The 26,990-nt window shown below is 43.5% G+C and overlaps 1 protein-coding gene across 1 annotated transcript in view; it reads left to right on the forward strand.

Annotated features, from left to right (window-relative positions):
• LOC129702941 (tolloid-like protein 1) overlaps nt 1-26,990 on the forward strand; it is a 349,110-nt gene that overhangs the window by 247,088 nt on the left and 75,032 nt on the right. The window contains exons 11-15 of the mRNA XM_055645048.1: nt 10,171-10,273; nt 11,602-11,718; nt 14,238-14,383; nt 17,815-18,010; nt 23,697-23,822. Coding sequence (XP_055501023.1) covers nt 10,171-10,273; nt 11,602-11,718; nt 14,238-14,383; nt 17,815-18,010; nt 23,697-23,822 — 688 coding nt within the window. The remainder of the gene's footprint in view (nt 1-10,170; nt 10,274-11,601; nt 11,719-14,237; nt 14,384-17,814; nt 18,011-23,696; nt 23,823-26,990) is intronic.

Here is a 26,990-nt window from a genome sequence, read left to right on the forward strand (position 1 = left end):
GCTGTATCCTGCCAACCTTCCTAATGCCCCTGTTCCACTTAGAAAACCTGAACGGAAACCTCTGGAGACTTTGAGCCCCACCCAAGGTTTCTGTGCGGTTCCCGGAGGTTTTTGTCAGCCTCCCGACCTGCTTCCACTTTCCTACGGAAACCACCTGCAACCTCCAGGAACAGCACGGAAACCTTGGGTGGGGCGCAAAGTCTCCAGAGGTTTCCATTCAGGTTTTTTAAGTGGGACAGGGGCATTACTCTCACAACTCTACCCGTGTTGATGTTGTCTGCAAACTTACAGACCAATACATCTACAATTACATCAAAATCGTTTATATATCGCAAACAACAGATGTTCCAGCTCAGATCCCTGCAGATCACCACTGTCCACAGACCTTTAGCCAGAATAACACCTCTCCACCATAACTGTATATAGATACAAAGTGCTGGAGTAACTCAGCGTGTCAGGCAGCATCTCTGGAGAGAAGGAATGGGTGACATTTCGGGTCAGAATCCTTCTTCTGACTGAGTCTGACAAAGGGTTCCAACCCGAAATGTCACCCATTCTTTTTCTCCAAAGATGCTGCCTGACCCGCTGAGTTACTCCAGCACTTTGTGTCTGTCTTTGGTATAAACCAGCATCTGCAGTTCATTCCTACACTCCATAACTGCATTCTATGTGTAAGCCAGTTCGGAATCCAAATTACCAAGTCACCATGGATCCTTCTGAATCAGTCCACCATGAGGGACTTTATAATCCATGTTGACAACATCCATTGCTCTATTCTCATCTCATCCAAAAATGCAATCAAGTCTCAATTAACCTCAACAGTAATAATAAAAAAAACACAAAAAGGAAATCCATGAGCATGCCAATAGGTTTAACAACCCACTTGCTGCAGTGTACATTAGTAGCATATACTGTTGCAGTACACCACAGTAACGAACGCAGTCACGGTGCGCAGTGGTAGAGTTGCTGCCTTACAGCGAATGCAGCAGCGGAGACCCGGGTTCAATCCCGATTACGGGTGCTGTCTGTACGGAATTTGTACGTTCTCCCCGTGACCTGCGTGAGTTTTCTCCGAGATCTTCGGTTTCTTCCCACATTCCAAAGACGTACAGGTTTGTAGGTTAATTGGCTTGGTAAATGTAAAAATTGTCCCTAGAGGGTGTAGGATAGTGTTAATGTGCGGAGATCGCTGGTCGGGACGGACCCAGTGGGCCGGAGGGCCTGTTTCCATGCTGTATCTCTAAACTAAATTAACTCGTACCGGGGATATGGGCAACAACAGCCCCTAATTGCCTTTGAACTGAGGGGTTTGTTGCGGCTTTCCACCAGGTTGTTTCTCTGTGTGTTTAGGGTACACTCGATTAGGGTACAGGCCGTATTGCGCATAGACAGAAGGTTTCCATCCCATCAGTGAGATTCATGTGTTTCTAGAACATTAGTTACAGTTAAGGCTAGCGCTGTTTTCAAAGTTTCAAAATGACTGGGATCTTCATCCTGCAATAGCACAGGAATAATCCGGATGGTGCAGCGGTAGAGTTGCTGCCTAATGGGCCTGTCCCACTGTACGAGGTAATTTAAGAGTTCTCCTGAGTTCTCCCCGATTTGAGCTCATGTAATGTACGTAGCGGGTCCGTAGGAGCTCGTGGATGTCACGTAGCGGCTCGTATAAGTAACGGTAGGTACTCGGGAAATCCGGTAAACTCGTGATGTTTTTTCAACACTGAAAAATGTCCACGAGTAAAAAAATATTTGTGATGAAAGAAATTGGTACTTTTTACTTGTACTAGCCGCTACGTACCCACTACATACATTACATGAGCTCGAATCATGGGAGACCTCGGGGGAACTCTTGAATTACCTCGTACAGTGGGACAGGCCCTTTACATCGCCAGAGACCCGGGTTCGATCCTGACTACGGGTGCTGTCTGTACGGAGTTTGTACTTTCTCCCTGTGACCTGCGTGGCTTTTCTCCGGGTTCTCTTGTTTCCTCCCACACTCCAAAGGCATTCAGGGTTGTTGGTTAATTGGCTTAGTATCAGTGTAAATTGTACCCTAGTTTGTGTAAGATAATGTTAATGTGTGGGAATCATCGATCGATGCAGACTTGATGGGACAAAGAGCCTGTTTCCACGCCATATCTCTAAACTTAAAAAAAACGCGCTTTTTACATAAACATTGTGTTATTTGGCCATGGATGTATCCTACTGAAGCCATTCAGATCAATGTTACGTATAGGTCAGTACTCAGCCAACAAGCAATAAACTTAAGGGTCCAATTCTCGAATGATCTGCACAGCATATGCACAGTACTGCTGCAACCAGATAAAGGTTGTGTGGTCATTTTCCACAAAGGGGGCATGTATATACTGTTGAAATATTATTATTTCTATCCTTAATATTGCAGGCTCACAATACCGAGATCCTATCAAATGTCGAAAGGTTCTCGAGGAACAGAAATAGAATGAGGGAACAGAGAGTGAATAGTTTATGATGAATGTAAGATCAGGGCACACAGCACATCGATATAGGTATCTCACAAAGCTCCAGCACAGATCCTGGTACTATAAGAACAGAACACTGTTTGGGGCAAAGGGGATCTGGTGCAGTAGAAGAAATAAGGCCTGGGTCAGATCAGCTATGAAGATATTAAATGGTGGGGCAGGCTTGAGGGTCGAGTGGCCTTTTCCTGCTCCTTTCATCTTTAGAGTTTTAGAGGTCAAAAATACAGTGGAAAACAGGCCCTTTGACCCACCGAGTCCATGTCAACGAGCAATCACATGTTCTATCTTAGGTAGACCAAAATGCTGGCGAAACTCAGCGAGTGAGGCAGCATCTATGAAGCGAAGGAATAGATGACTTTTCAGGTCGAGACCCTTCTTCAGACACTCCGAAGAAGAGACGAGACCCGAAACCTTTGATTTTTTTCAGCATCTGCAGTTCTCTCTTAAACATGTTCTATCTTCCACATCAGGGGCAATTTACAGATGTCAATTAGCCTTCAAGTCTACACGTCTTTGGAATGTAGCACCTAGGAAAAACCCATGAGGTCCCATGAGGAGAAGGTCCAAAACCCATGAGGAAAACGTATAAGCTCCATACAGACAGCACCCATAGTTAGGATCGAACCCAGCTCTCTGGTGCTAAAAGCCAGCAATTCTATCGCTGCACCACTGTGCTGCCCTTTTACATTAGTTTCATGATTGTTTTTTTCCTTTTACTCTGAACTAATTGAAAACAATTTTATGTTTGGGTATTATTTTACGTAATGGTTAGTATTGAATAATGCAATTTCCTTTGACCTTAATAATCAATTTGAGAGAGAAAGGTTTAGCTGAACTTGATGCCCAGAGAGAACAATTACCCTTTCTGTGGCCATCTCTCAGGAACAAATATTCAATTCAAAATGTTGAAAATGAATGTTAGTTTTAGGATCGTGACTAGAACTAAACCGTTGCATCTGCTGAGGGTACGTTGAAGGCATTAACACTTTCCCATTACGTCTCTGCACAGGCCTTAGTCAAATGCGATACTAGGAGTGTTCTTTGGTCTGATTCCATTTACTCCCAGAAATTGATCCTGGCATCCATCCCATTGAGCTGATCGGCTGCAGTGCTCTTTAATAGCTTATTCAATTGAGACCTTCATGTTAATGGAAAGAGCTGCTTTCAAAGTGGGGAATGACACCGTCTGAAGAGCAAATACAGACAGCGGACATGATGTGGCCAGACTAATGTCTATGTAGGCTGTAATTGTAGCTGGTTATCATGTGTGGGAAGGAATTGCAGATGCTGTTTTAAACCAAAGATAGATACAAGAAGCTGGAGCAACTCAGTGGGACAGGCAGCATCTCTGGAGAGAAGAAATGGGTGATGTTTTGGGTCGAGACCCTTCTTCAGACTGGTTAGCTGGTTATCATAATGGTTAGAGTATGATCATGACATTGTTGTACAAACATCAGGCTCTGAACATTCATGCAGAATCTGGAGTTTAGGTCTGAATTGTGGACAAGCTGACATGGTCGACACATTTGGAAAGTTAAACCCTGATGAGCACCCCTATAAAATGAAGAGTATTATGTCGAAGCTTGTTGTAGGGTGATCCACAGGTGGTGAATAGATCTGGAATTATTAATGGACCTGCAATGATCCCAAGGCCAGGATTTTCAGAGCAGCAGTGTCCTAGATTTCAATAATTAAAGCAGTTTAGACATATAGAGTCATAGAGTGATACAGTGTGGAAACAGGCCCTTCAGCCTAACTTGCTCACACCCACCAACATGTCCCAGTTACACCAGTATTTGGTCCATATCTCACCAAACCTGTCCTATCCATGTACCTGCCTAACTGTTTCTTGAATGTTGGGATAGTCCCTGCCACAACTCCCTCCTCTGGCAGCTTGTTCCAAACACCCACCACCCTTTGTGTGAAAAAGTTAACCTCAAATTATTTTTAAATCGTTTCCCTTTCACCTTAAACTTATGTCCTGTGGTCCTCAATTCAGCTACTCTGGGCAAGAGACTGTGTGCATCTACCCAGTCTATTCCTCTCATGATCTTGTAAACCTCTGCCAGATCACTCCTCATCCTCCAGCGCTCCAAGGAATAGAGTCCCAACCTTTCCCTATAGCTCCCATCCTCTAGTCCTGGCAACATTCTCGTAAATCATTTCTGTGTCCTTTCCAGCTTGACAACACCATTCCTTTAACACGGTGACCAGAATATGTCCAAACCTGGAGGCAGGAACGGAAACTGGTTGTTGCCTTTGCGGATCCTAACATGTCTGAGGAACATTGCCTGCTGAGGTGAAGATATTAGCATTGGCTCTTGTAGACTTTGAATGATTGAACTTCAAATAAGCTATGTCACTGTGCACACCTGCATCCTCTCTGAGGAAACTGGTGCAACAACGTCATTATGTCTATAAGAGTGCATTTCAATTGATTTTTAAGTGCTGTAATCACAGTGATACTTGGTGGAAGCACATTGGTTGTTAACAGCAGATTTTCTAATGACCAAACAGCCTTGAGAATGCTGTGGATCAGACGTCTTCTTCTTGCGTATGGCGTGCACAGCCTAAAGTTGTAGGCCAACTTGTTCTATTTGATCTATTTATGCACGTTGGCTGAATTGCATTAGTCGAACAGGGTGGACCACGTGGACCTGGGTCAAATTGCATAAGCTGCAAGTGGCAGAGCAGGTGGCCCTTCAAAATTCCGGAAATAGGAGACCATTTGACACGCATGGAAACATGATGCTTGATAAAAGGCTCGGCGTGACAAGAACCCAACTAGGGAATGGTTGGAATTGTGTTCAATTCCAGAAAAGTCAATTTTCATTCATGCAACGATGAATAAAAGTGGTAAATAAAACTGAATTCTCTGGCCATTATCTTTTTTTTTTGTCCTATGTTATTTATTTAATTGAATTTAAATGCCCTCCTGCCATTTTGGGATTTCATCCCATTTACTTTGATTTTTTTTGGTCCCGGCCTTTGGATTAAGTGTAACTGAATGCTACTACACCACTGCCTACTTAGTGAAAAATAGCAACCAAATTAATCTAATAGGCAGGTACCTGTGACTGAATTTACTTCAGTTATCTTCAGTTGTCGCCGACAGGTTTGTAGCTTGCCGTGGGTGGAGGTAGGTTGACTTCGATTGTCATAGGTTGTTGTATGTGTGGTCGTAGGTGGACGTCCTAATAGGTCGCCGGTTGTCGGTTGCTTGCCATTGCTTGACGTAGACTAGGTGGTAGGTTGCTGTAGCTTGTCGTAGGGAGGGTCCAGTCGCCATTTTTTCGGCGACCTGCTGCGACTATGATCGTCACCTAAAAAATCGCCTAAGTGGTGCAGGCCCTTAACTCAGCGGGACGGGCAGCATCTCTGGAGAGAAGGAATGGGTGACGTTTCAGGTCGAGATGTTTCTTCAGACCTGTTCCTTTAAAAAAAAAATTGTTATTGAACTATTTACCTGAAAGCACATTTACCTGATTTTTAAGTGCTGTAATCACAGTGATACTTGGTAGAAGCACATTGGTTGTTAACAGCAGATTTTTTGGTGTCAAATTTGCCAAATAATGCTAAAATAATTTAAAGATAATTTTTAATAGTTATTTAATTATTAAAGCTGAGGCTGGGGCAGGATAATTAACATTCTAATAACCCACCCCCTTCCCTTCTTTTCCCCCCTTTCTTCCCTGTGCCCCATCTGCATGTACACCCATTACTCCTCCCCCCGCCCCCACCGCATTCCCTTCCACCTACATTCCTTCCTCTGGCTTCACAATTTGTGCATCTTCCATCTTTATCCCCTTATCTCACATCTTTTATCTTTTAATCTCTGGCCTTTGTCCCATCAGTGCCCCCCCCAGCCCCTCACTCGTATCCACCTATCACTTGCCAGACCTTGCCCCACCCTCACTTCCCTTCCAACTTTCTTGTCCCCACCACAATCAGTCTGAAGAAGAGTCCTGACCTGAAACTCCAGCACTTACAGTCTTTTTTTTTTTTTTGGGAACCAGCATCTGCAGTTCCTTGTGTTTACAGAAAATAGATCTCTGGTAACCCATCCAAAAGGGAAGCTCTTTTGATGATCAAATGCAGTAATTTGAGACAACAGAAATCTGAGATGCGTGCGTATCATTAACATCTAGAAAGATTAAAGAGGTTTAATTACTTATTGATGGAAATGTCACTGTGGCAGACACTTGAAAGCAAATACTGATACAGTAATTATGGATCAAAAATGTTACAATGCCCCCCTTGGCAACTTATAACAAGGTACTAAATCCAATTTATTTTGAAATTCCAGATCATCACGGATTGCATGAATCTTCAAAAACCAGCATCTTAACAGTGAGACCATGGGTTTAACTATTGGCTAAAACGGCTTTATAAAGAGATTTCATGCCTGTAAATAATTAGTAAACTTCCAATAATAAGTGATTTGTGACTAAAACTTTACCGATGGTGGAAAATCTGTGCTAAATCCTACGGTTTGTTACACTGACAGCCACCAAGGCAGTTTTCAGCTTGAAATTGGGCATTTCAGGACTTGATCTTTGGACGCCATCAACGATCTTAGACTTCCAAAATTACTTCAGTGTTTTACATTTGTGGGGTGAATTGTATTGATACCATGAATGGCATTATTACACAGAGCAGCCAGATCATGATGCTATTCAAAGGAGTGAACTCTTGGCAGTCAAAAAAAATATCCTTTGTCGGATCTGTCAAAAGGAAGCTTAACTACACATCTATTGCTAGTTCATTTCTACTAGCTGTCGCTACAATTGAACTAGTCATGAGAGGAATACATCTGGTAGATGCACAGAGTCTCTTGCGCAGTAGTGGAATCGAGGACCAGAGGACATAGGGTCAAGGTGAAGGGGAAAAGATTTAATAGGAATCCGACGGTTAACTTTTTCACACAAAGTGTGGTGGGTGTGTGGAACAAGCTGCCAGAAGAGGTAGTTGAGGCTAGGACTATCCCACCATTTAAGAAACAGTTAGACAGCTACATGGATAGGACAGGTTTGGAGGGATATGGACCAAGCGCAGGCAAGTAGGACTAGTGTAGCTAGGACATTGTTGGCCGGTGTGGGCAAGTAGGCTGAAGGGCTTGTTTCCACACTGTATCTCTCTATGACTATGACTCTCTGTTTCATGCTTTCTTTAACTGCTTCAAGTGCATACATCAAAATGCGATGGTTTAAGAGATGATGAAGACTTCCGGCTAACTTCTAGATTCCTGAAAAAACGCATTGCTCCCAGAGAACGATGCTTTAGTAGATATTCATCTTGCAGTACAACATGACTGGGAGAAGGGGCAGGGCCCTCACATAGGAGGAAACCATTTGCCATCTTCTGCAGCCATGACTAACCTCAGAGTAGGGCAAACACCATGTACGTAATGGATGCCAGTTGACATGGAGCATTCAATTATGTCCATAAATGATAGGAATGGAATTAGGCCATTTGGCCCATCAAGTCTACACTGCCATTAAATCATGGCTGATCTATTTCTCCTTCCTAACCCCATTCTCCTGCCTTTTTTCCCATAACCTCTGACACCCGTACTAATCAAGAATCTATCTATCTCTGCCTTAAATATATCCACTGACTTTGTCTCCACAGCCTTCTGGGGCAAATAAGTCCACGGATTCACCATCCTCTGACTGAAGAAATTTCTCCTCATCTCCTTCCTAAAAGAACGTCCTTTAATTCTGAGGCTATGACCTCTAGTCCTAGACTGTCCCACTAGTGGAAACATCCTCTCCACATCCACACTATCCAAACCTTTCACTATTCTGTACATTTCAATGAAATTCCCCCCTCATTCTACTAAACGCAAACGTGTACAGGCCCAGTGACGACAAATGCTCATCATATGTTAACCTACTCGTTCCTGGGATCATGCTTGTAAACCTCCTCTGGACCCTCTCCAGAGCCAGCACATCCTTTCCCAGATACGGTGCCCAAAACTGCTCACAGTTATCATGCAGATGGCTCCTTCCAGCCTGAAGCGAGAGAGATTTGTATTATCTACTGTTGTGCAACAGAGGACGCTGAGATAGTCTAGTCAAAGGTAATGAACTATTAATGTTTGGAGCCCAACATTGGATAACTGGCTGAAGTTTACAATCTTCTGCATGGCATAGAGTGTAATTGACCATATGCACAATAAAGGCATTGCTTGTCAACTCCACATCCGATCATCTTCCTCACTTTCCAGCTGATGTGTGGTGAAAGTGGACCATGTGGAGGGAAGGGAAGGGGAAGTACACTCGTGGCTTTCAGCATTCGCTCATCCGTCTCTGTTGCCTGTTGCCATTGACAGCAGAGTGATGGATTATCTCACAACGTGTAAAATAATTTCCCTCATTCCTTCCCCGTCTAAACTCTCAGGCAAGTTTTGGATATTTGAGGAGCTGATCCAATAATTCCCGGGTGGCATGGTGGCATAGCTGGTGAAGCTGCTACCTGGCAGCACTAGAGACCTGGGTTCGATCCTGACCTTAGGTGCTGTTTGTGTGGAGTTTACCTATTCTCTCTGAGGCCATATTGCTTTCCACTGGGTGCTCTGGTTTCTTCCCACATCCCATCGACACATGGGTTTGTAGGTTAAATGTCCTCTGTAAATTGCCCTTAATGTGTATGGAGTGGATACAAAAGTGGGACAAGACAGAACTAGCGATCAATGATCAACATGGACATGGTGGGCTAAAGGGGACTACTATACTTCCATGCTGTCTCTTTCAATCAAAACCTCACTGTTGTTTCTCAGAGCAACATTTAATGGAGATCTTTACATTGTGCACTGGAATGAGACAGAGAAGAATGGATTGTCAATGTGCCAGTTGGCCATAATGTTGGCACACTACCTTGGCTGTCCACTGCAGAAGCTGTTTGATTTTTAAATTTCACTGTCCTGGCATTTTCCATGATGGATGGCTTATTGGCACTGCCAGTTTAATCCCCGGCTGCCAAATACAGGATCCAATCCAGTGTTATTTTTTTCATGGAAGAAATGTCACTTTTGGTTAAGTAACTGCTGCTTTGATGGCAAGGACAGAGAATCCTGCTGTCTTGAACCCCCGGGATGTGCAGCTGGCAAGATTTTGTCATTATCCTGCACAAACACTCGAGAATATCACAAGGCTTGTGTTATTTTTGTCGTGACCTTTTGTGGCTGAAGCAGTAATAATGTAATTCACTGCAGCCCTCCAGCTAAACATTTTGACGTTTAGTCATGATAATTTATGGTACGGTCTGTATAAACATTCTGTAGCCAAGTCAAGCTGCGCATAAAACTGGTGGAAAGAAGTGGAATGTTGTCAATTGGAATTCAAAGTGTGATTATGTCTTTATATTCACATAATTGCATCTTTATATCTAACCTTTCAGATCACCAATGTTCCTTAACCTGGAGTGTATAAATTGCAGCATATTACTAGTGTCGAGTGTATCTGACCTTTCTTGCATGTGCTCATTAATATTGCCATTTACCGGTCATGTTTAATCTTGATCATAATGAATTCCCATCTGGTTTCGAACAGTTAAATGAATAATGCCTATTAGCGAGGTAGGGTTCTCATGAATGCTTTCCATATCTTTACAGCCTGTAGTTTTTGGAATTACAGATTTTCAAGACTTCTTTTTCTTTCTATTGCAGATTGTTTTGAATTTTACAACCATGGATCTCTTTAAGAGTCGCCTGTGCTGGTATGACTACATAGAAGTACGAGATGGTTATTGGAGAAAGGCGCCTCTTCTTGGTATTGAACTTTGTCAAGTTAGGAATCATTGCTGTACCATTGAAATTGACATTAATAATATTCTTTCATTCCCACTAAAATGGAGCTTATGAGAATGAATGAATGCGGAGCTGTTCACGTCCTCATGTAAAGAAGGCTGGTGGCTGGTGGAGTCGCTGTCTCACTGGCCCAGAGACCTGGGTCCATTCTTGACCTCAGGTGCTGTCTGCATGGAATGTATGCATTCTCTTTGTGATCTCTCTGTGGTTGTCCTCCAGTTGCTCTAGTATCTTCCCCCATCCCAAAGACTTGAAGAGTCGATCGGTCAATTGGCCATTGATAATTGCCCCTAAGGTGCAGTTAAGTGGTGGAGTTGATGAGAATTCAGCAGGAATAAAATAAATTTAATGTAAAAAAGTCCTAATTTCCATGACATGTCTTGCCATGACTTTATGATACCATTGTATTTCTGAACATTTGCAATTGGTGGCTGATGAGGCACTTAGGAAATCCCAATAGCAGAATGACAGACTTAGTTATGGTTATCACAAGGTCATACATGATAGGAGTAGAATTAGGGCATTCTGCCCATCAAATCTACGCCATTCAATCACGGCTGATCTATCACCCTCCTCACCCCATTCTGCTGCCTTTTCCCCTAACCTCTGACACCTGTACTAATCAAGAATCTATCTATCTCTGCGATAAAATATCCAATGACTTGGCCTCCACAACCTTCCGTGGGAAAGAATTTCACAGATTCACCACCCTCTGATGAAAGAAATTTCTCCTCGCCTTCCAAAAAGAACGTCCTTTATTTCTGAGGCTATGACCTAGTCCTGAACTCTCCCACTAGTGTAAACATCCTCTCCACATCCACTCTATCCAAGCCTTTCACTATTCTGTATGAGGTCCTCCCTCATTCTTCTAAACTCTAGCGGGTACATGCCCAGTGCCCACAAATGCTCATCATAGATTAGCCCACATTCTTGGGATCATTCATGTAAACCGCCTCTGGACCCTCTCCAGAGCCAGCCAGGTTCTAAGGAAGGAAATCTAAACATGTATCTTCCTGTCTGGAACAAAAGCTTTCACAGCATCAGGTCATCCCCGGTGTGCTTTGCGAATAATGAATCACTTCCGAGAAGAACGATCCTCATCATTGGAATATGCAATTAAAGTGTAAATAATAGAGCAAAATTACTAATTAAGCAGTGCAGGAGTTATATTTACAAGTAAAACTTTACCAAAGAGTCATCATGTACGTTTTGACCATTTGATATGTTTAACAAATGTGCTTTGTGTTTGAGGAATGCACTGAACTCTTGCTGTAATATTTCCTTATCCAGGTAGATTCTGTGGTGACAAGTTGCCTGAAGTTCTGATGTCCACAGATAGCAGGATGTGGATAGAATTCCGCAGCAGCAGTAACTGGGTTGGGAAGGGGTTTGCTGCAGTTTATGAAGGTAGACATTGAATTATATTACTACCAATGATTAATTTAAATGCTCACGTGTCAGTCTGATTATATTACCAGGGGTGGGCCATTTACGACTGAGACGAGGAAAAACATTCTCACCCAGAGAGTTGTGAATCTGTGGAATTCTCTGCCACAGAGAGCAGTGGAGGCCGATTCACTGGATGTTTTCAAGAGAGCATTAAATCCCACTCTTAGGGCTAACAGAATCAAGGGATATGGGGACAAAGCAGGAAAGGGGTAATGATTTTGGATGATCAGCCATAGTAATATTGAATAGCTGGCTCGCAGGGGCTGAATGGCTTACTCCTGCACCTATTGTCTATGTTTCTCTGTTTCTATTAGTATGTTATCTGCATAAAGGTCCACAATGTTCTCCTTCCATTGCCTGGATAGTATTCACTTGCTGTCAATGGGACTTTGCTACCTGTATATTAACTCTACCCAACCATCAATAGTGAATGTAGTTCAAAAGCAAACAAGTGCAAAGCATTTTTAATGTCCTAATGATCAGGATCCTAGTTAAAGGTAGATTTATGAGTGGAGGAAGGAACTGCAGATGCTGGTTTACACTGAAGATAGACAAAAAATGCTGGAGTAACTCAGTGGGTCAAGGCAGCATCTCTGGAGAGAAGGAATGGGTGACTTTTTGGGTTGAGACCTTTCTTCAGACTGAGAGTCAGGGGAAAGGGAGACACAGAGATAAGGAAGGCGACACATCAAAAGGGATGAAATTAAAGGAAAATGGAGAATAAATCATTGGTAGTTCGGAGAAGGTGACAACAAAGTAAGCAGAAATAAAATCCAATCGGGGACAGTCAGACTAGTTGGAGAACTGGGAAGGGGGAGGGATGGAGAGAGAGGGAAAGCAACGTTTACTTGAAATTAGAGAAGTCAATATTCATACCGGTGGGGTGTAAGCTGCCTGAGCGAAATATGAGGTGCTGTTCCTCCACTCATTGGACTGAATCTGTGCAATTGAGACTAATTTACATTTATAGTTCTTCTCTGGATTCCCCTAAACCTAGATGGACAGTGAATGAATATTGAACTAAAGCTACTGTTGTATGGAGGTCAGTATAGCAATATTCCCCGAGTAGTTTTAACATTTTAGACAAAAATGCTTCGGTTGATGCAGGCCAGACAATTGATAACAGATTTGTTTTGGGGGCAGATGAGGGTTGGTGGGAGATTTATCTGAAGGAGAGAGGCAATTGATAAAAATACATCCATTGATGCTCCTGAACATGTCATCAGTGATGTAACCTGGGGTCATTGGGTGTTTCGGGTCTTTCAACATCAGACACCCTCACCCCGGGTGACCCAGCCGTGGTTGATCAGACCACGATGTGTTCAGGTGGCATTCGCTCCTCCCCCCCATACACCTCCTCTCCTGATCCAGAGCCATCTCGAGGCCTCCTCTGCTGCCTCTGTGGTGTTCTTATAGTACCCAAATGCCTTAAACTCACTGGAACAGCTACAGGGTCGCACAGAGTTGATGGGCCGAAGGGTCTGCTCCCACGCTGTATCTCTAAAGTCTAAAGTTTAAAGCTGTCAAAATCTCTGGAAAATGGATGGAATGCAAGTTAAATGTTCGCCAAAGTTACTGCTGATATGTCGGTAAACCTCATGGAAGTTTACCTCATTAAAATCAATTCTGTCTGTCGCTCTGTTATAATTGAAATATCTCATGGCCAATATAATCAATGTGTGTGTGCTTGCAGGTTGATTTCAAATTTGTGTTTAAACTTGGAAATATTAATATAGCAGTCTCAATCACGTTCTGTAATGCCATTTTTAAGAATTAAATTGCAAAGTAATATTCCTTTCGCAATACATCTTACACAGCATTAGAAGATGTAATAATCTTCTAATTACATTTGAATTATAAAACGTAATAGGCCTCATAAAACATAATAAACTCTCACTTGCTTAATAATAATCGCCATCATTACCATTTGCTCCTTTGTAAACTGCTGAGGTCCTGAGATTGACATAAAACGCCAATTAGAGCTTCAGAACTCACACGGTGAGACATTCAACACGTTCTGCCCTGCAGCAACAGTAATAGAGTTGATGTACCACAAGGGTCCTTTTAATTTGGTCCACCGCCACCTGCTCACAAATCACACTGAAGTGACACAAATGACATTTATATATTTCCCCAAGACTTCCTGTACGAAGGCGAAAAAAGCGCAGCAGAAATTCAGCCACAGGGCATTCCACCCACAGGGCACAACAGGTCCAATGTGGACTGTGTTTTGTTAGTGTGCTCATTTACAATGGGGTCAGCGGCGGTGGTTGGCACAATGTGAAGTACATGAATAAACCAACGTTCAATTTAATGGATTTACAATTCTTTCTATTGTTTTACGAGAGAGAGAGAGAGAGAGAGATTTCACAAACATGTCAAGTTGAGGTGTGCAGAAACATTTAACATTTTGCCAAATGTTGTCCTGTTGAAGATTTATTCCCTTGTTTAATATTTGATATCTTTCCAATTGATAGCAATTTGTGGTGGCGAAATCAGTAAAGAATCTGGACAGATCCAGTCTCCTAACTATCCAGATGACTACAGACCGTTGAAGGAATGTGTGTGGAAAATAACAATGGCTGAGCACTACCACGTCGGATTAGTTTTCCAAGCTTTTGAGGTAATTGCATTGAAACAAAAAAAATAATAGCAGGAAGAAAGTGTTTAACGATACGATACGATACAAGCTTTTTTATCCTGGAGGGATACAGTTACAAGGCATTGACAGTGTCATGTGCATTACAATGGTAATGAAATTTAAGTGACCAGTCATTGCACAGCACATATGTAATATTACACAAACGTGAAATTAAATTATCGAGTGGAAAAGTCCAGGATGTGGGATGTACAAAGATGGGGTGGGGGTGGGGGTGGGGAAGAGTCAGTCTACCCCACGACAGAAGTGGGAAGATTTGTACAGTTTGATAGCCACAGGGAAAAAGGATCTCCTGTGACGTTCTGTGCTGCACCTTGGTGGAGCCAGTCTGTTGCTGAAGGTGCTCCTCAGATTGACTGGTGTGTCGTTAAACTTAATTAAGAGCACAATTTCCCTGAGCGAATAATAGTAGGTAAAACGTAGTTGGATATAACATTAATCTTAGGATTGTAGATCAGAATTTGGGCGGTACCTTTGGGGCAGTCACTGTTGCTGCCTCCCAGCGCCAGAGACCCAGGTTGGGTCCAGACAAAAGGTGTTGTCTGTGCAGAGTTTGTATGTTTTCGCCGTGATCACATGGGTTTTCTCCGGTGCTCCGGTTTCCTCCCATGTCCCAAAGACGTGCAGGTTTGTAGGTTCATTCTTCTTCTTACTTCTTCTTAAGCCCTTTGCTTCTCTGGGGAGCATAGGCCATTGACAAATGTCCTCCACAATGTTGTTGGCAGTTCTTTTGAAATCTCCCCAGTTGAGCCCACTCTCAGACATTTCTGTCTGGACACCTCTCCAGCGGTTCCTGGGGCATCCTCTTTGGCATCAGAAGGTGTGTCAGCTTCCCAGTGCTCTTGCGGGTTTGCCTGGGAAGCATCGTGTTCCCCATCTGTGGGGCACCTTCTTCAACCAAGTGTGTAATTTGGTTTTCATTCGTCAAAGTTTCTGTAACTCCCACTTTTTTCCAGGGTGGGGAACGCCCTGGAGGACCAGGAACTGCTTCATCTGCCTCCTCACCCGAGACCTGTCTGGTTTGGGTGAACCTGCCAGGGATATGAAACCCCATCCAGCATAGCTCTCCGGATCACTGGAGTACACAAGCCTTTCCTCCACGTCAAGGTTGTTGTCTAGGAGAGGCTTGTAGGCTAATTAGCTTTTGTAAACTGCTCATGATTGGTAGGATGCGAAAGTGAGTTAACATGGAACTAGTGTATAGGAGATTGATGGTACACGTGGACTCTGTGGGCCGAAGGGGCTGTATCTCTAAACTAAACTAAATTATGATTATAGCAGTCGCTTCACTTTTATCTGCTGTTATTTTAAAACATTTTCTGCTCTTTGGAGTGCATCAAACATGTTTGATCAATAATGCAGATTTCATGCTGTTGTCTAATTTAAATTTCTATATTTATTTCTGAAGTGTAAATTGACTAGAGGGATAAAATTAATCTGTTGCAGAGGTTAAAATACTTAAATGATATGGTTACCCAGGCAGTCAGAACTCCGAATCCAAATTTGCTTCCAGTGGAGCTGAATGTTTGAAGCTGAGACCAACAGTTCCTGCTTTACATGTGTTGATATTGGTTTACTATTGCCATGTACACTGAGATAAAGTGAAAAGCCAAAGGCAAGTCTTACCATGTCATGCCATACTGAGTAATACCATATATGAGTAACCACGAGTGGAACCATACATTCAAAGGTCTTTTATTGTCACATGTACCAATTAAGGTACAGTGATATGTTAATTACCACACAGCCATAGGAAAAAAATTAGCAAAAGCAGCATGATGCGCAACTACATAAAAGTTACCATAAACATCCACCACAGCGGATTCCCCACGTTCCTCATTGTGATGGAAGGCAAAAAAGTCCAATCTTCTTCCTCTTTGTTCTCCCGCGGTCGGAGCAGTCCAACCATTCATCGGGGCGATCGTAGCTCCCACAGCCAGCAGTTGAAGCCCTCGTTGGGGCGATCGAAGCTCCCGCATCGGGGCGATCGATGCTGCTGCGTCGGCGCGGTCATAACTCCCGCGGCTTGGTGCTCCCAAAGACTGTCTCTGACCAGAGACCACGGACTCCGTGATGTTAAAGTCCACAAGCACTCATGGTTCAGGGACCGCGAGCTCCGTGATGGTACGAACGCAGGCTCCACTCTGGAGCAATCGTCGAACTCCAGCAGTGGCCGCCATCTCCTCGATGTTAGGCCGCAGTGCAGACGGAGATACAATACGGAACAAAATTGCATAACTGTCGAGGTAAGAGATTACAAAAGGTTTCCCCAAACCTCACCCACCAACCCCCACCCCCCACATAAAACAAGCAAAAGAACACTAAAAACATACATTTAACACATACTATTAAACACAAAGGAAAGAAAGGACAGGCAGAGTGTTAGCGAGTATGAGAATACCACATATGATTAATACATGTGAGTTCTCTATCAGTTTTTACTATTGAAGTTGATCTTCGTATTTATAAACAGAATTAGAACACAAAAAAACACTCAGAACTCAATTTTACTTCCAAAATAAACATTTATTTATTTAAATGGTTGGAAGATATCGAGATAATTGTATTCTCGTTAGCCAAAGGGAAGGTGTCAAGACTAGTTTGTTTTCAAAAGGCAACTGGGACCAGCTGGGAAATTATTGGCCGATGAGAATTATTACATCCGGGGAAAGAAAATGTTTGGAGAAGATTCTTTGGGCCAGATTTTCTCAAATTTGGAAATGCATGGAAATATTAGGATAGTCAGTTGAAGTATGACCTGATGGATTTATATACAATTATGAGCGACATAGATTGGGTTAATTGAGTCTTCACCTAGGATGGATAAATCAAATATTAGCGAGCATAGATTTGAGATGAGAAGGGGGAAGTTTAAAGGCGTGAGGGGCGAGGGGAAGACGGTGGGGACCCGGCGTTGGGGGACCGTGGTGAGGGACGGTGGGAGAATAAAGGTGGTCCCGGTGTGGGGGAGGTGGTTGGGGGGGGGGGGACTCTAGTTTAGAATCCTCTGCCCATGAGATAAGTCTGTGGTTGTTTGTTCGTTCGTTCGTTCCGGCGAAGGCGCTGTGCCCACGGAAGCCAGACAACAGTCGCTTGCCTTTTTCTTTTTTTCACCTTTTAATTTAATTTTAATTTCAAGTTTTCATATACCTTGTTGTGCGCTGTGACTGTCGGCAGACCAATTTCCCTCCGGGGATGAATAAAGTTTTATCGTATCGTATTGTATCATGTGCAGCCAGAGAGCATTAGTTTAAGTTAGCATCACAGATGGCACAGACACGGTGGGCCGAAGGTCCTTTTCTTGAGGCTCTACTGTTCTACAACTATGTGGTAAAGATGGGTCCTGGACTTGCTATTGCAAAAATAAGTAAATTATTTTCCTTCCCATGTGATAGATTGAGAGGCATGACAATTGTGCCTATGACTATCTTGAGGTTCGGAATGGCAATAATGAAAACAGTCCACTGATCGGGCGGTTTTGTGGCTACGAGAAACCTGAAGACATCAAATCTACTTCCAATTCCCTCTGGATGAAGTTTGTTTCCGATGGAACTATTAACAAGGCAGGATTTGCTGCAAACTTTTTTAAAGGTACAAATATCCTAAATCCTGTCTGCTGTTTGAGCCCGATGTATTGCCTGAATTAGAGAAAACTATTCTGAAACCACTCGAGCACTTTAAGAGGCAACGAAGTACTTGTGATGTGTAGTCATTATTGTAATGGAAGAAATGCAGCTGTTAATTTGTGCATAGCAATCTCCCATTTAGGGTAATATGAAAATGAACAATTGAAAAAATATTGGCCTGGTACCATTGTCAAAGTGAGGCCACGTAAATTGGAGGAACAGCACCTCATATTTCGCTTGGGCAGCTTACAACCTAGTGGTATGAATCTTGATCTCTCTAATTTCAAGTAATTCTTGCAACCCTTCCTCTCCATTGGGTAGTTGATAGACTTCTTTGGTTAGAATCGTGGCTTTCACAAAGTTTTCACACTAGCCCTGTCGCTACTGAGAAGAAGGCCCCCAAAAAAACGTCACCTCTTCCTTTTCTCCAGAGGTGCTGCCTGACTTTACTAAATTTTGTGTCTACGAGGGTGATGATATAATGAATAGACTTCTTGGGTGGCTTGCAATTGCACACTAGACTGAGTAATCATAACTGCACTGGCTAAAGGTCATATGAACTAAAGAAGTAATATCTTGGAGTCATATGTAAGAAGAAAAAAATTGATTCCTTTATTTTTTCTAAGTTATTTGAAATGTCATTTGCCATAATCTCAATTTATATTGCAACAGATGTGTTTAGCAAAGTTCCACGCATGACCTTCAGCAAATTCTAAACATTCCAAAAGCTGATTTTTCTTTCCATGATAACAAGCCTGCTCAAAGTTACTGTATATATCTGGTTGACTTATTTTTTTATACAGTTTGCAAATGTCACTAAATTTTCAGCCTAGAGAAATAACTGTACTTCATTTCATAATGTGAAAATATAGAATCCCAAGCACTAGCAGTGTTTAGTTTAGTTTAGTTTTAATAATTGGATAGCAAATTGGCTTCATGGAAGGAAGCAGAGGGCGATGGTGGAAGGTTGCTTCTCGGACTGGAGACTGGTGATTAGTGGTGTGCCTCAGGGTTCGGGGCTGGGCCCGTTACTATTTGTCATCTACAGCAATGATTTGGATGAGCACATACAGGGCATGTTTGCTGACGATACAAAAGTTAGTGGTTTTGCAGATAGTGAAGATAGTTGTGAACGATTGCAACAGTATCTGGATCGATTGGCCAGGTGGGCTGAGGAATGTTTGATGGAATTTAATACAGAGAAGTGTAAGGTGTTACATTTTGGGACGTCGAACAAGGGCAGGACCTACACAGTGAATGGTAGGCCTCTGGGTAGTGTGGTAGAGCAGAGGGATCTCGGAGTGCAGGTACATGGTTTCTTGAAGGTCGAGTCGCAGATAGATAAGGTGGTCAAAAAAACTTTTGGCACTTTGACCTTCTTCAGTCAGAGTATTGAGTATAGAAGTTGGGAGTCATGTTACAGTTGTATAAGATGTTGGTGAGACCGCATTTAGAATATTGTGTTCAATTTTGGGCACCATGTAATGGGAAAAATATTGTCAAGCTTGAAAGGATCCAGAGAAGATTTGCAAGGATGTTACCAGGACTAGAGGGTGTGAGCCATAGGGAGAGGTTGCATAGTCTGGGTCTCTATTCCTTGGAGCGCAGGAGGATGATGAGTGATCTTATAGAGGTGTATAAAATTCATGAGAGGAATTGATCGGACAGATGCACAGAGTCTCTTACCCAGAGCAGAGGAATCGAGGACCAGATTCAAGGTTAAAGGGAAAAGATTTAATAGGAATCTGAGGGATAACTTTTTCACGCAAAGAGTGGTGGGTGCATGGAACAAGCTGCCAGAGGATGTAGTTGAGGCTGGGACTATCCCATCGTTTGAGAAACAGTTAGACAGGTACATGGATAGGGCAAGTTTGGAGGGATATGGACCAAGCGCAGGCAGATGGGACTAGAGTAGCTGGGACATGTTGACCAGTGTGGGCAAGTTTCCACACTGTATCGCTCCATGACTAGCTGTTCTCGATACCGTCTTAATTATCCATCTCTCCCCCACCCAAGTTGGACCAGCTTCTCGTTCTCACCTAACAAACAGCTAACAATGGCCAGTTTCCTTTATCATCGTTACTATTTTGCATATTTTCACTCATTTGTTCTATATCTCTCTACATCAGTGTCTATATCTCTAGTTTCCCACTCCCCTGACTTTCAGTCTGAGGAAGGGTCTTGACCTGAAATGTCACCCATTCCTTCTTTCCAGAGACGCTGCCTGACTCGCTGAGTTACTCCAGCATTTTGTGTCTGGCTTCTGAATACTCCACAACTACCTCCTGGCAGCTTGTTCCATTTTACCGACCACCCGCCAGTGTAAATGTTGTCTTTCTGGTTCTGATTAAATCTTGTTTCTCTCGCCTTAAACCTACAATATGTCCACTGGTTCTTGAAGTTATGCCACAATATGCTATTTAGGTTCTGATATGCTATGCCTTAAATTTTCATTCAAAAATCACAGCTAATAGATTGTGTAGCCTTGAGCACCCGTGAACTGTCTTCCACGGTATCTTTTTTTTTCTCCAAAAATAGACTTTATTCAAAATAAAAACCATATAAACAAGAATTGTGCATAAACACTTCATAAATTGTCACGGTCTATACTTTCAACAGGATCACACTCAGTAGTATTTTAACTAACCTAACACCTTGACACAAACACCTTTAACTAGCCTAACACCTAAACAAAACACCATTGCCCAACACCATCACACAGTAGGTACACAAAAATGCTGGAGAAACTCAGCGGGTGCAGCAGCATCTATGGAGCGAAGGAAATGGGCAACGTTTCGGGCCGAAACCCTTAGGTATCGGCCCGAAATGCTGCCTATTTTGAGTTTGAAGAAGAGTTTGGGCCCGAAATGTTGCCTATTTCCTTCGCTTCATAGATGCTGCTGCACCCACTGAGTTTCTCCAGCATTTTTGTGTACCTTCGATTTTCCAGCATCTGCAACACCTTCACACAGTATATGGAATGAGCTGCCAGAGAAAGTAGTTGAGGCAAATACCACTACAACAGTTAAAAGACATTTGGATAGGAACATGGACAGGGAAGGTTTAGAGGGATATGGGCTAAATGCGGGCAGGTGGGACAAGTGTGGATGGGGCAGCTTGGTCGGCATGGGCAAGTTGGGCTGAAGGGCCTGTTTCTGTGCTGTATTACTCTCTGACTCCAAAGCATCCATACCACTCATGTGGTTTATCGTATGCATCATATGCCAAATAGTGATGTCAAACAGTGTTGACTGTACAAAGCATAATTAGTGTGCTCTGGTGAGGATTGTGGTATGCAAGCACAGTTAAGCAATTGTTTGGGCCAAGAATGTAGGAGTTGGTCTTGATTAGAGCCCAGTCCCTAACAGTGCGAAGCAGAACCATGAAACTTTACAGATGGTTACATTTTTTATTGGGATTGGGAAGCGTTGGTGATGATCCCTAGCATGGGACCCAACTGCGACCCACTGCATCAGTTTTAGCCAAGCTCCTGTTCACATGTTTGACCACATCACCAACACACCATTCAATAAATTTGCCTGCACATGACCTCTCCACAGGAAGCAACACTTAACACCTCACCACCTACAGTGATATTTCTCGCATAACTAGAAATACATGCACAAAATTATACCGAAGCTCAAGGATTTACAATTCCTTTGTCCGCTGTGTTTCGTACAATGTCGGGTTTAATGCAGCAAAGAATTTCTCAATTGGTTTAGTTTAGTTTAGTTTAGAGATACAGCGCGGAAACAGGCCCTTCAGCCCACCGAGTCTGCGCCGATCAGCAACCCCCTCGCACATTAACACTATCCTACACACACAAGGGACAATTTATACTTATACCAAGCCAGTTAACCTACATACAGTATCTGTACATCTTTGGAGTGTGGGAGGAAACTGAAGATTGTGGTGGAAACCCACGCGGTCACGAGGAAAATGTACAAACTCCATACAGACAGTGCCCATAGTCAGGATCAAACACTTCGTGCTACCAGGACCCTGCCTGACCTGTTGCGTTACTCCAGCACTTTGTGTTTTACTCAAGATTATAGCATCTTCAGTTGCTTGGGTCTCCACAAAGATCTAGTTCCCCAAGTCATTAGGAAATGTCATTAAAGCTATCGTTTCCTTTCTGAAACACTAGAATTTTGGTTCATTAAATTCTTTGGCGACTTATAAAAGCGGCAGAATCAAGAATAACAGCATTAAATTTGCATCCAATCTCCTACTGAACTTTGGGAGTTAATCAGGAAGTTTTATTAAAACTCCATGTCAAATCCAAGGTGTCATTTTAACTCTTAAGGTCAGGTGGGGTGGGATCAGTGGAAAGGGATTTTGTTTTTATCACCCAGGGTGAGCTTTGAAGGATCGGTGAAATAAATATCTTTGGAGCTCCGGACTCAGGGGAATCTGCAGATGCTGGAATCTTGAGCTAAACACACAGTCCTGGAGGAAATTGAGCTGTTCAGCAGACTTGATGGGCCGATGGGCCTGATTCTGCTCACATAACTTATAAACCTATGAACTTATGGAATGAGAGATAGTAGGTAGAATGGGGGCAGGAAAATAATGGGTCTGGGAAGTAGGAAGGAGTGGGTGATGAAGGGATGGTGAAGGAGGAGGAAGGCAAAGGGACTGGATAACAGACACAGGATAGAGCAAAAGAAAAGGTACACGCCAGAAGCTGGGTACAAGCTGGGGGCATGATTTACTAGAAATTTGCAGAATTCAATGGTCTTACATTGGGTTATAGGCTATCCAAGGCGATATAAGGTGCTGATCTTCCATTTTGTATGTGGCCTCACTTGCTGATATAGGAGGCCAAGGACATACAGGTCAGTTTGGGAATGGGAATGGAAAAAGTCTGGCAACTAGGAAATGTAGCAGGCACTGGCATTGTGCGGCATGGTGGCACAGCGGTAGAGTCACTGCTTTACAATGCTTGCAGTGCCGGAGACCCGGGTTCGTTCCTGACTACGGGTGCTTGTCTGTACAGAGTTTGTATGTTTTGCCCGTGACCACATGGGTTTTCTCCGAGATCTTCAGATTCCCTCACACTCCAAAGGCATACAGGTTTGTAGGATAGTTGGTTTGGCATAAGTGTAAATTGTCCCTAATGTGTGTAGGGGAGTGTTAATGTGTGGGGATCGCTGGTTGGTGGGCCAAATGGACTGTTTCCGGGCTGTATCTCTAAACTAAACTAAACCAAATGCTGAGTTACTCCAGCACTTTGTGTCTTTTTTTGTTCCTTGCTTCTACAAGATGTGACTGCTGGTGGGATCATGTTGAAGCAAGCCAAAAAATTGAAAATTGTGTGTATGGGGATTAATTGGATAGTGCTTTTAAAGATTGGACATGCAAAAAATTGGTTTGAATGGTTTCCTTTTGTGCTGTATGATTTAGCGACTGCATAATCGGATATAAGGACATGTATTATGCTCGCTCAGAGTTTGAACCAATCTTGTATCAATGTTAACTGCAAGAAGGCACTGGCTGGTTGGCTTGTCACCTTGACTGCCAGTGCAAGATTGATTGTTGGCTGAATATTGAACTGCTGTTGGTCAGTAAATGTAATAGTTGAACTCGCCCAATCCAGAAGCAACAGCCAACGAGTTGACTAACATATGATTTTTATTCCATCTCCGCAGAGGAGGATGAGTGTGCCAGACACGACCATGGAGGCTGCGAGCAAAAATGTGTGAACACTTTGGGTAGTTACAAGTGTACATGTGATCCAGGCTACGAACTTGCAGCAGACAAGAAAAATTGTGAAGGTAAATATTGTTCATTAGCTTAACGGGCAATTACATGAGGATATTGCCTTTATGCTGCATATAGTGTTTGTTATGTTATAGTTGTGAGTACTACATGAAATGTGCAGTGATATGACATGGGTTCCACTCTCTGGCGAAACTGTTTATGCCCCTGTCCCACTTAGGAAACCTGAACGGAAACCTCTGGAGACATTGCGCCCCACCCAAGGTTTCCGTGCGGTTCCCGGAGGTTTTTGTCAGTCGCCGTACCTGCTTCCATTACTTGCAACCACCTGCAATCTCCGGGAACCGCACGGAAACCTTGGGTGTGGTGCAAAGTCTCCAGAGGTTTCCGTTCAGGTTTCCTAAGTGGGACAGGGGCATTTGCCGCCTGCTAATAGCTCGCCAATGCATGTCCCCATTGCAGCACTAGTGGAAGCAGTTTATTGTCACATGTACCAGTTAAGGTACAGTGACATTTGAGTTACCGTACAGCCGTACTAAGTGAAAAGCAACAAGACACACAACCAAATAAAAGTTGACATAATAATCCACCACAGCGGATTCCAGATTCCTCACTGTGATGGAAGGCAATCTTCTTCCTCTTGTTCTCCCGTGGTCGGGACAGTCAAACCACCCGCAGTTGGGGCAATCTAAGCCCTCGCAGCCGATGATCGAAGCCCCCATCGGGCTTGATCGAAACACCCATGTCAGGACGGTTGAAACTCTCACCGCGGCATGGAGCTCCCGAGTCGGTCTCTTCTTACCAGCGACCGCGGGCTTCACGATGTTAAATTCCACAGGCCCCGCGGTTGACAATAGACAAAAGGTGCAGGAGTAGGCCATTTAGGCCTTCGAGCCAGCACCACAATTCAATGTGATCATGGCTGATCATCCCCAATCAGAACCCCATCCTGCCTTCTCCCCATATCCCCTGGCTCTTCTATTTTTAAGATCCCTATCTAGCTCTCTCTTGAAAGCATCCAGAGAACCAGCCTCCACTGCCCTCTGAGGCAGAGAAATCCACAGACTCACCACTCTCTGTGAGAAAAAGTGTTTCCTCGTCTCCGTTCTAAATGGCTTACTCCTTATTCTAAAACTGTGACCCCTGGTTCTGGACTCCCCCAACATCGGGAACATGTTTCCTGCCTCTAGCATGTCCAAGCCCTTAACAATCTTATATGTTTCAATGAGATGCCCTCTTATCCTTCTAAACTCCAGAGTGTACAAGCCCAGCTGCTCCATTCTCTCAGCATATGACAGTCCCGCCATCCCGGGAATTAACCTTGTAAACCTATGCTGCACTCCCTCAATAGCAAGAATGTCCTTCCTCAAATTAGGGGACCAAAACTGCACACAATACTCCAGGTGTGGTCTCACTAGGGCTCTGTGCAACTGCAGAATTACCTCTTTGCTCCTATATTCGGTTCCTCTTGTAATAAAGGCCAACATGCCATTCGCTTTCTTCACTGCCTGCTGTACCTGCATGCTTACTTTCATAGACTGATGTATAAGGACCTCCAGATCCTGTTGTACTTCCCCTTTTCCCAACTTGACGCCATTTAGATAGTAATCTGCCTTAGTGTTTTTGCTACCGAAGTGGATAACCTCACATTTATCCGCATTAAACTTCATCTGCCCACGCCCAACCTGTCCAAGTCACCCTGCATTCTCATAGCATCCTCAAATCTACAGCTTTGTGTCATCTACAAATTTGCTAATGTTACTTTGAATCCCTTCACCCAAATCATTCATGTATATTGTAAATAGCTGCGGTCCCATCACCGAGCCTTGCGGTACCCCACTAGTCACTGCCTACCATTCTGAAAGGGACCTGTTAATCCCTACTCTTTGTTTCCTGTCTGCCAACCACTTCTCTATCCATGTCAGCACTCTACCCCCCAATACCATGTGCTCTAATTTTGCCCACTAATCTCCTATGTGGGACCTTATCAAATGCTTTCTGAAAGTCCAGGTACACTACATCCACTGGCTCTCCCTTGTCAATTATCCTAGTTAAATCTTCAAAAAATCCCCCTCATAAATCCATGCTGACTCGGACCGATCCTGTTACTGTTACCCAATCCTCTTGTTTCCCGCTCATCTTTGCAACGTTGTACTTCTTTGCTTTAATTTTTATACTGTCCCTGACGTCTCTTATCAGCCAAGGTCGTCCCTTTCTCCCCTTGGAATCTTTCTTCCTCCTAGGAATGAACTGATCCTGCATCTTCTGTATTATTCCTAGAAACACCTGCCATTTTTGTTCCACTGCCATCCCTGCTAGTGTATCTTTCCAGTCAACTTGGCCCATAGTCCCCTTTATTCAACTGCAACACTGACACCTCTGATCTACTCTTCTCCCTCTCCAATTGTAGATTAAACCTGACCATGTTATGGTCACTGCCTCCTAATGGCTCATTAACCTCAAGGTCCTTTATCAATCTGGTTCATTACATAACACTAAATCCAGAATTGCCTTCTCCCTGGTAGGCTCCAATACAAGTTGTTCAAAGAATCCATCACAAAGGCACGCTACAAAGTCCCTTTCTTGGGGTCCAGTACCAACCTGATTTTCCCAGTCTACCTGCATGTTGAAATCTCCCATAACAACCACAGCATTACTGTTACTCCATGCCAATTTTAACTCCTGATTCAACTTGCGCCCTATGTCCAGGCTACTGTTTGGGGGCCTGTAGATTAGTCCCATTTTGGTCTTTTTACCCTTACAATTCCTTAGTTCTATCCAGACTGACTCCACGTCTCCTGTTTCAATGTCACCCCTTGCAAGGGACTGAATTTCATTCCTCACCAACAGGGCAACCCCACCTCCTCTGCCCACCTGTCTATCTTTTCGATTGGAGCTTCGATCCCCGGCAAGGGGATCGCAAGCTCCGCGATGTTAAAGTCCCACAGACTCCCGCAGCTTGGAGTGCCGGGTCGGTCTCCAGGAAAGGCCGCCAATTCCACGATGTTAGGCTGCAGTGCGGACAGAAATACGATATGGAAAAAAATCGCATCTCCGTCGATGTAAGAGATTGAAAAAAAAGTTTCCCCCAAACCCCCACCCCCCACATAAAACAAACCAAGGACCATTAAACCATACTTTTAACATACTAAAAATAACAAAAAGACAAAAGGACAGACAGACTGTTGGCGAGGCAGCCACTGCTGGTGATGCCACCCGGTGTA

Source organism: Leucoraja erinacea, chromosome 1 (genome assembly GCF_028641065.1).
Source record: "Leucoraja erinacea ecotype New England chromosome 1, Leri_hhj_1, whole genome shotgun sequence".
Classification (NCBI taxonomy): Eukaryota; Metazoa; Chordata; class Chondrichthyes; order Rajiformes; family Rajidae; genus Leucoraja; species Leucoraja erinaceus.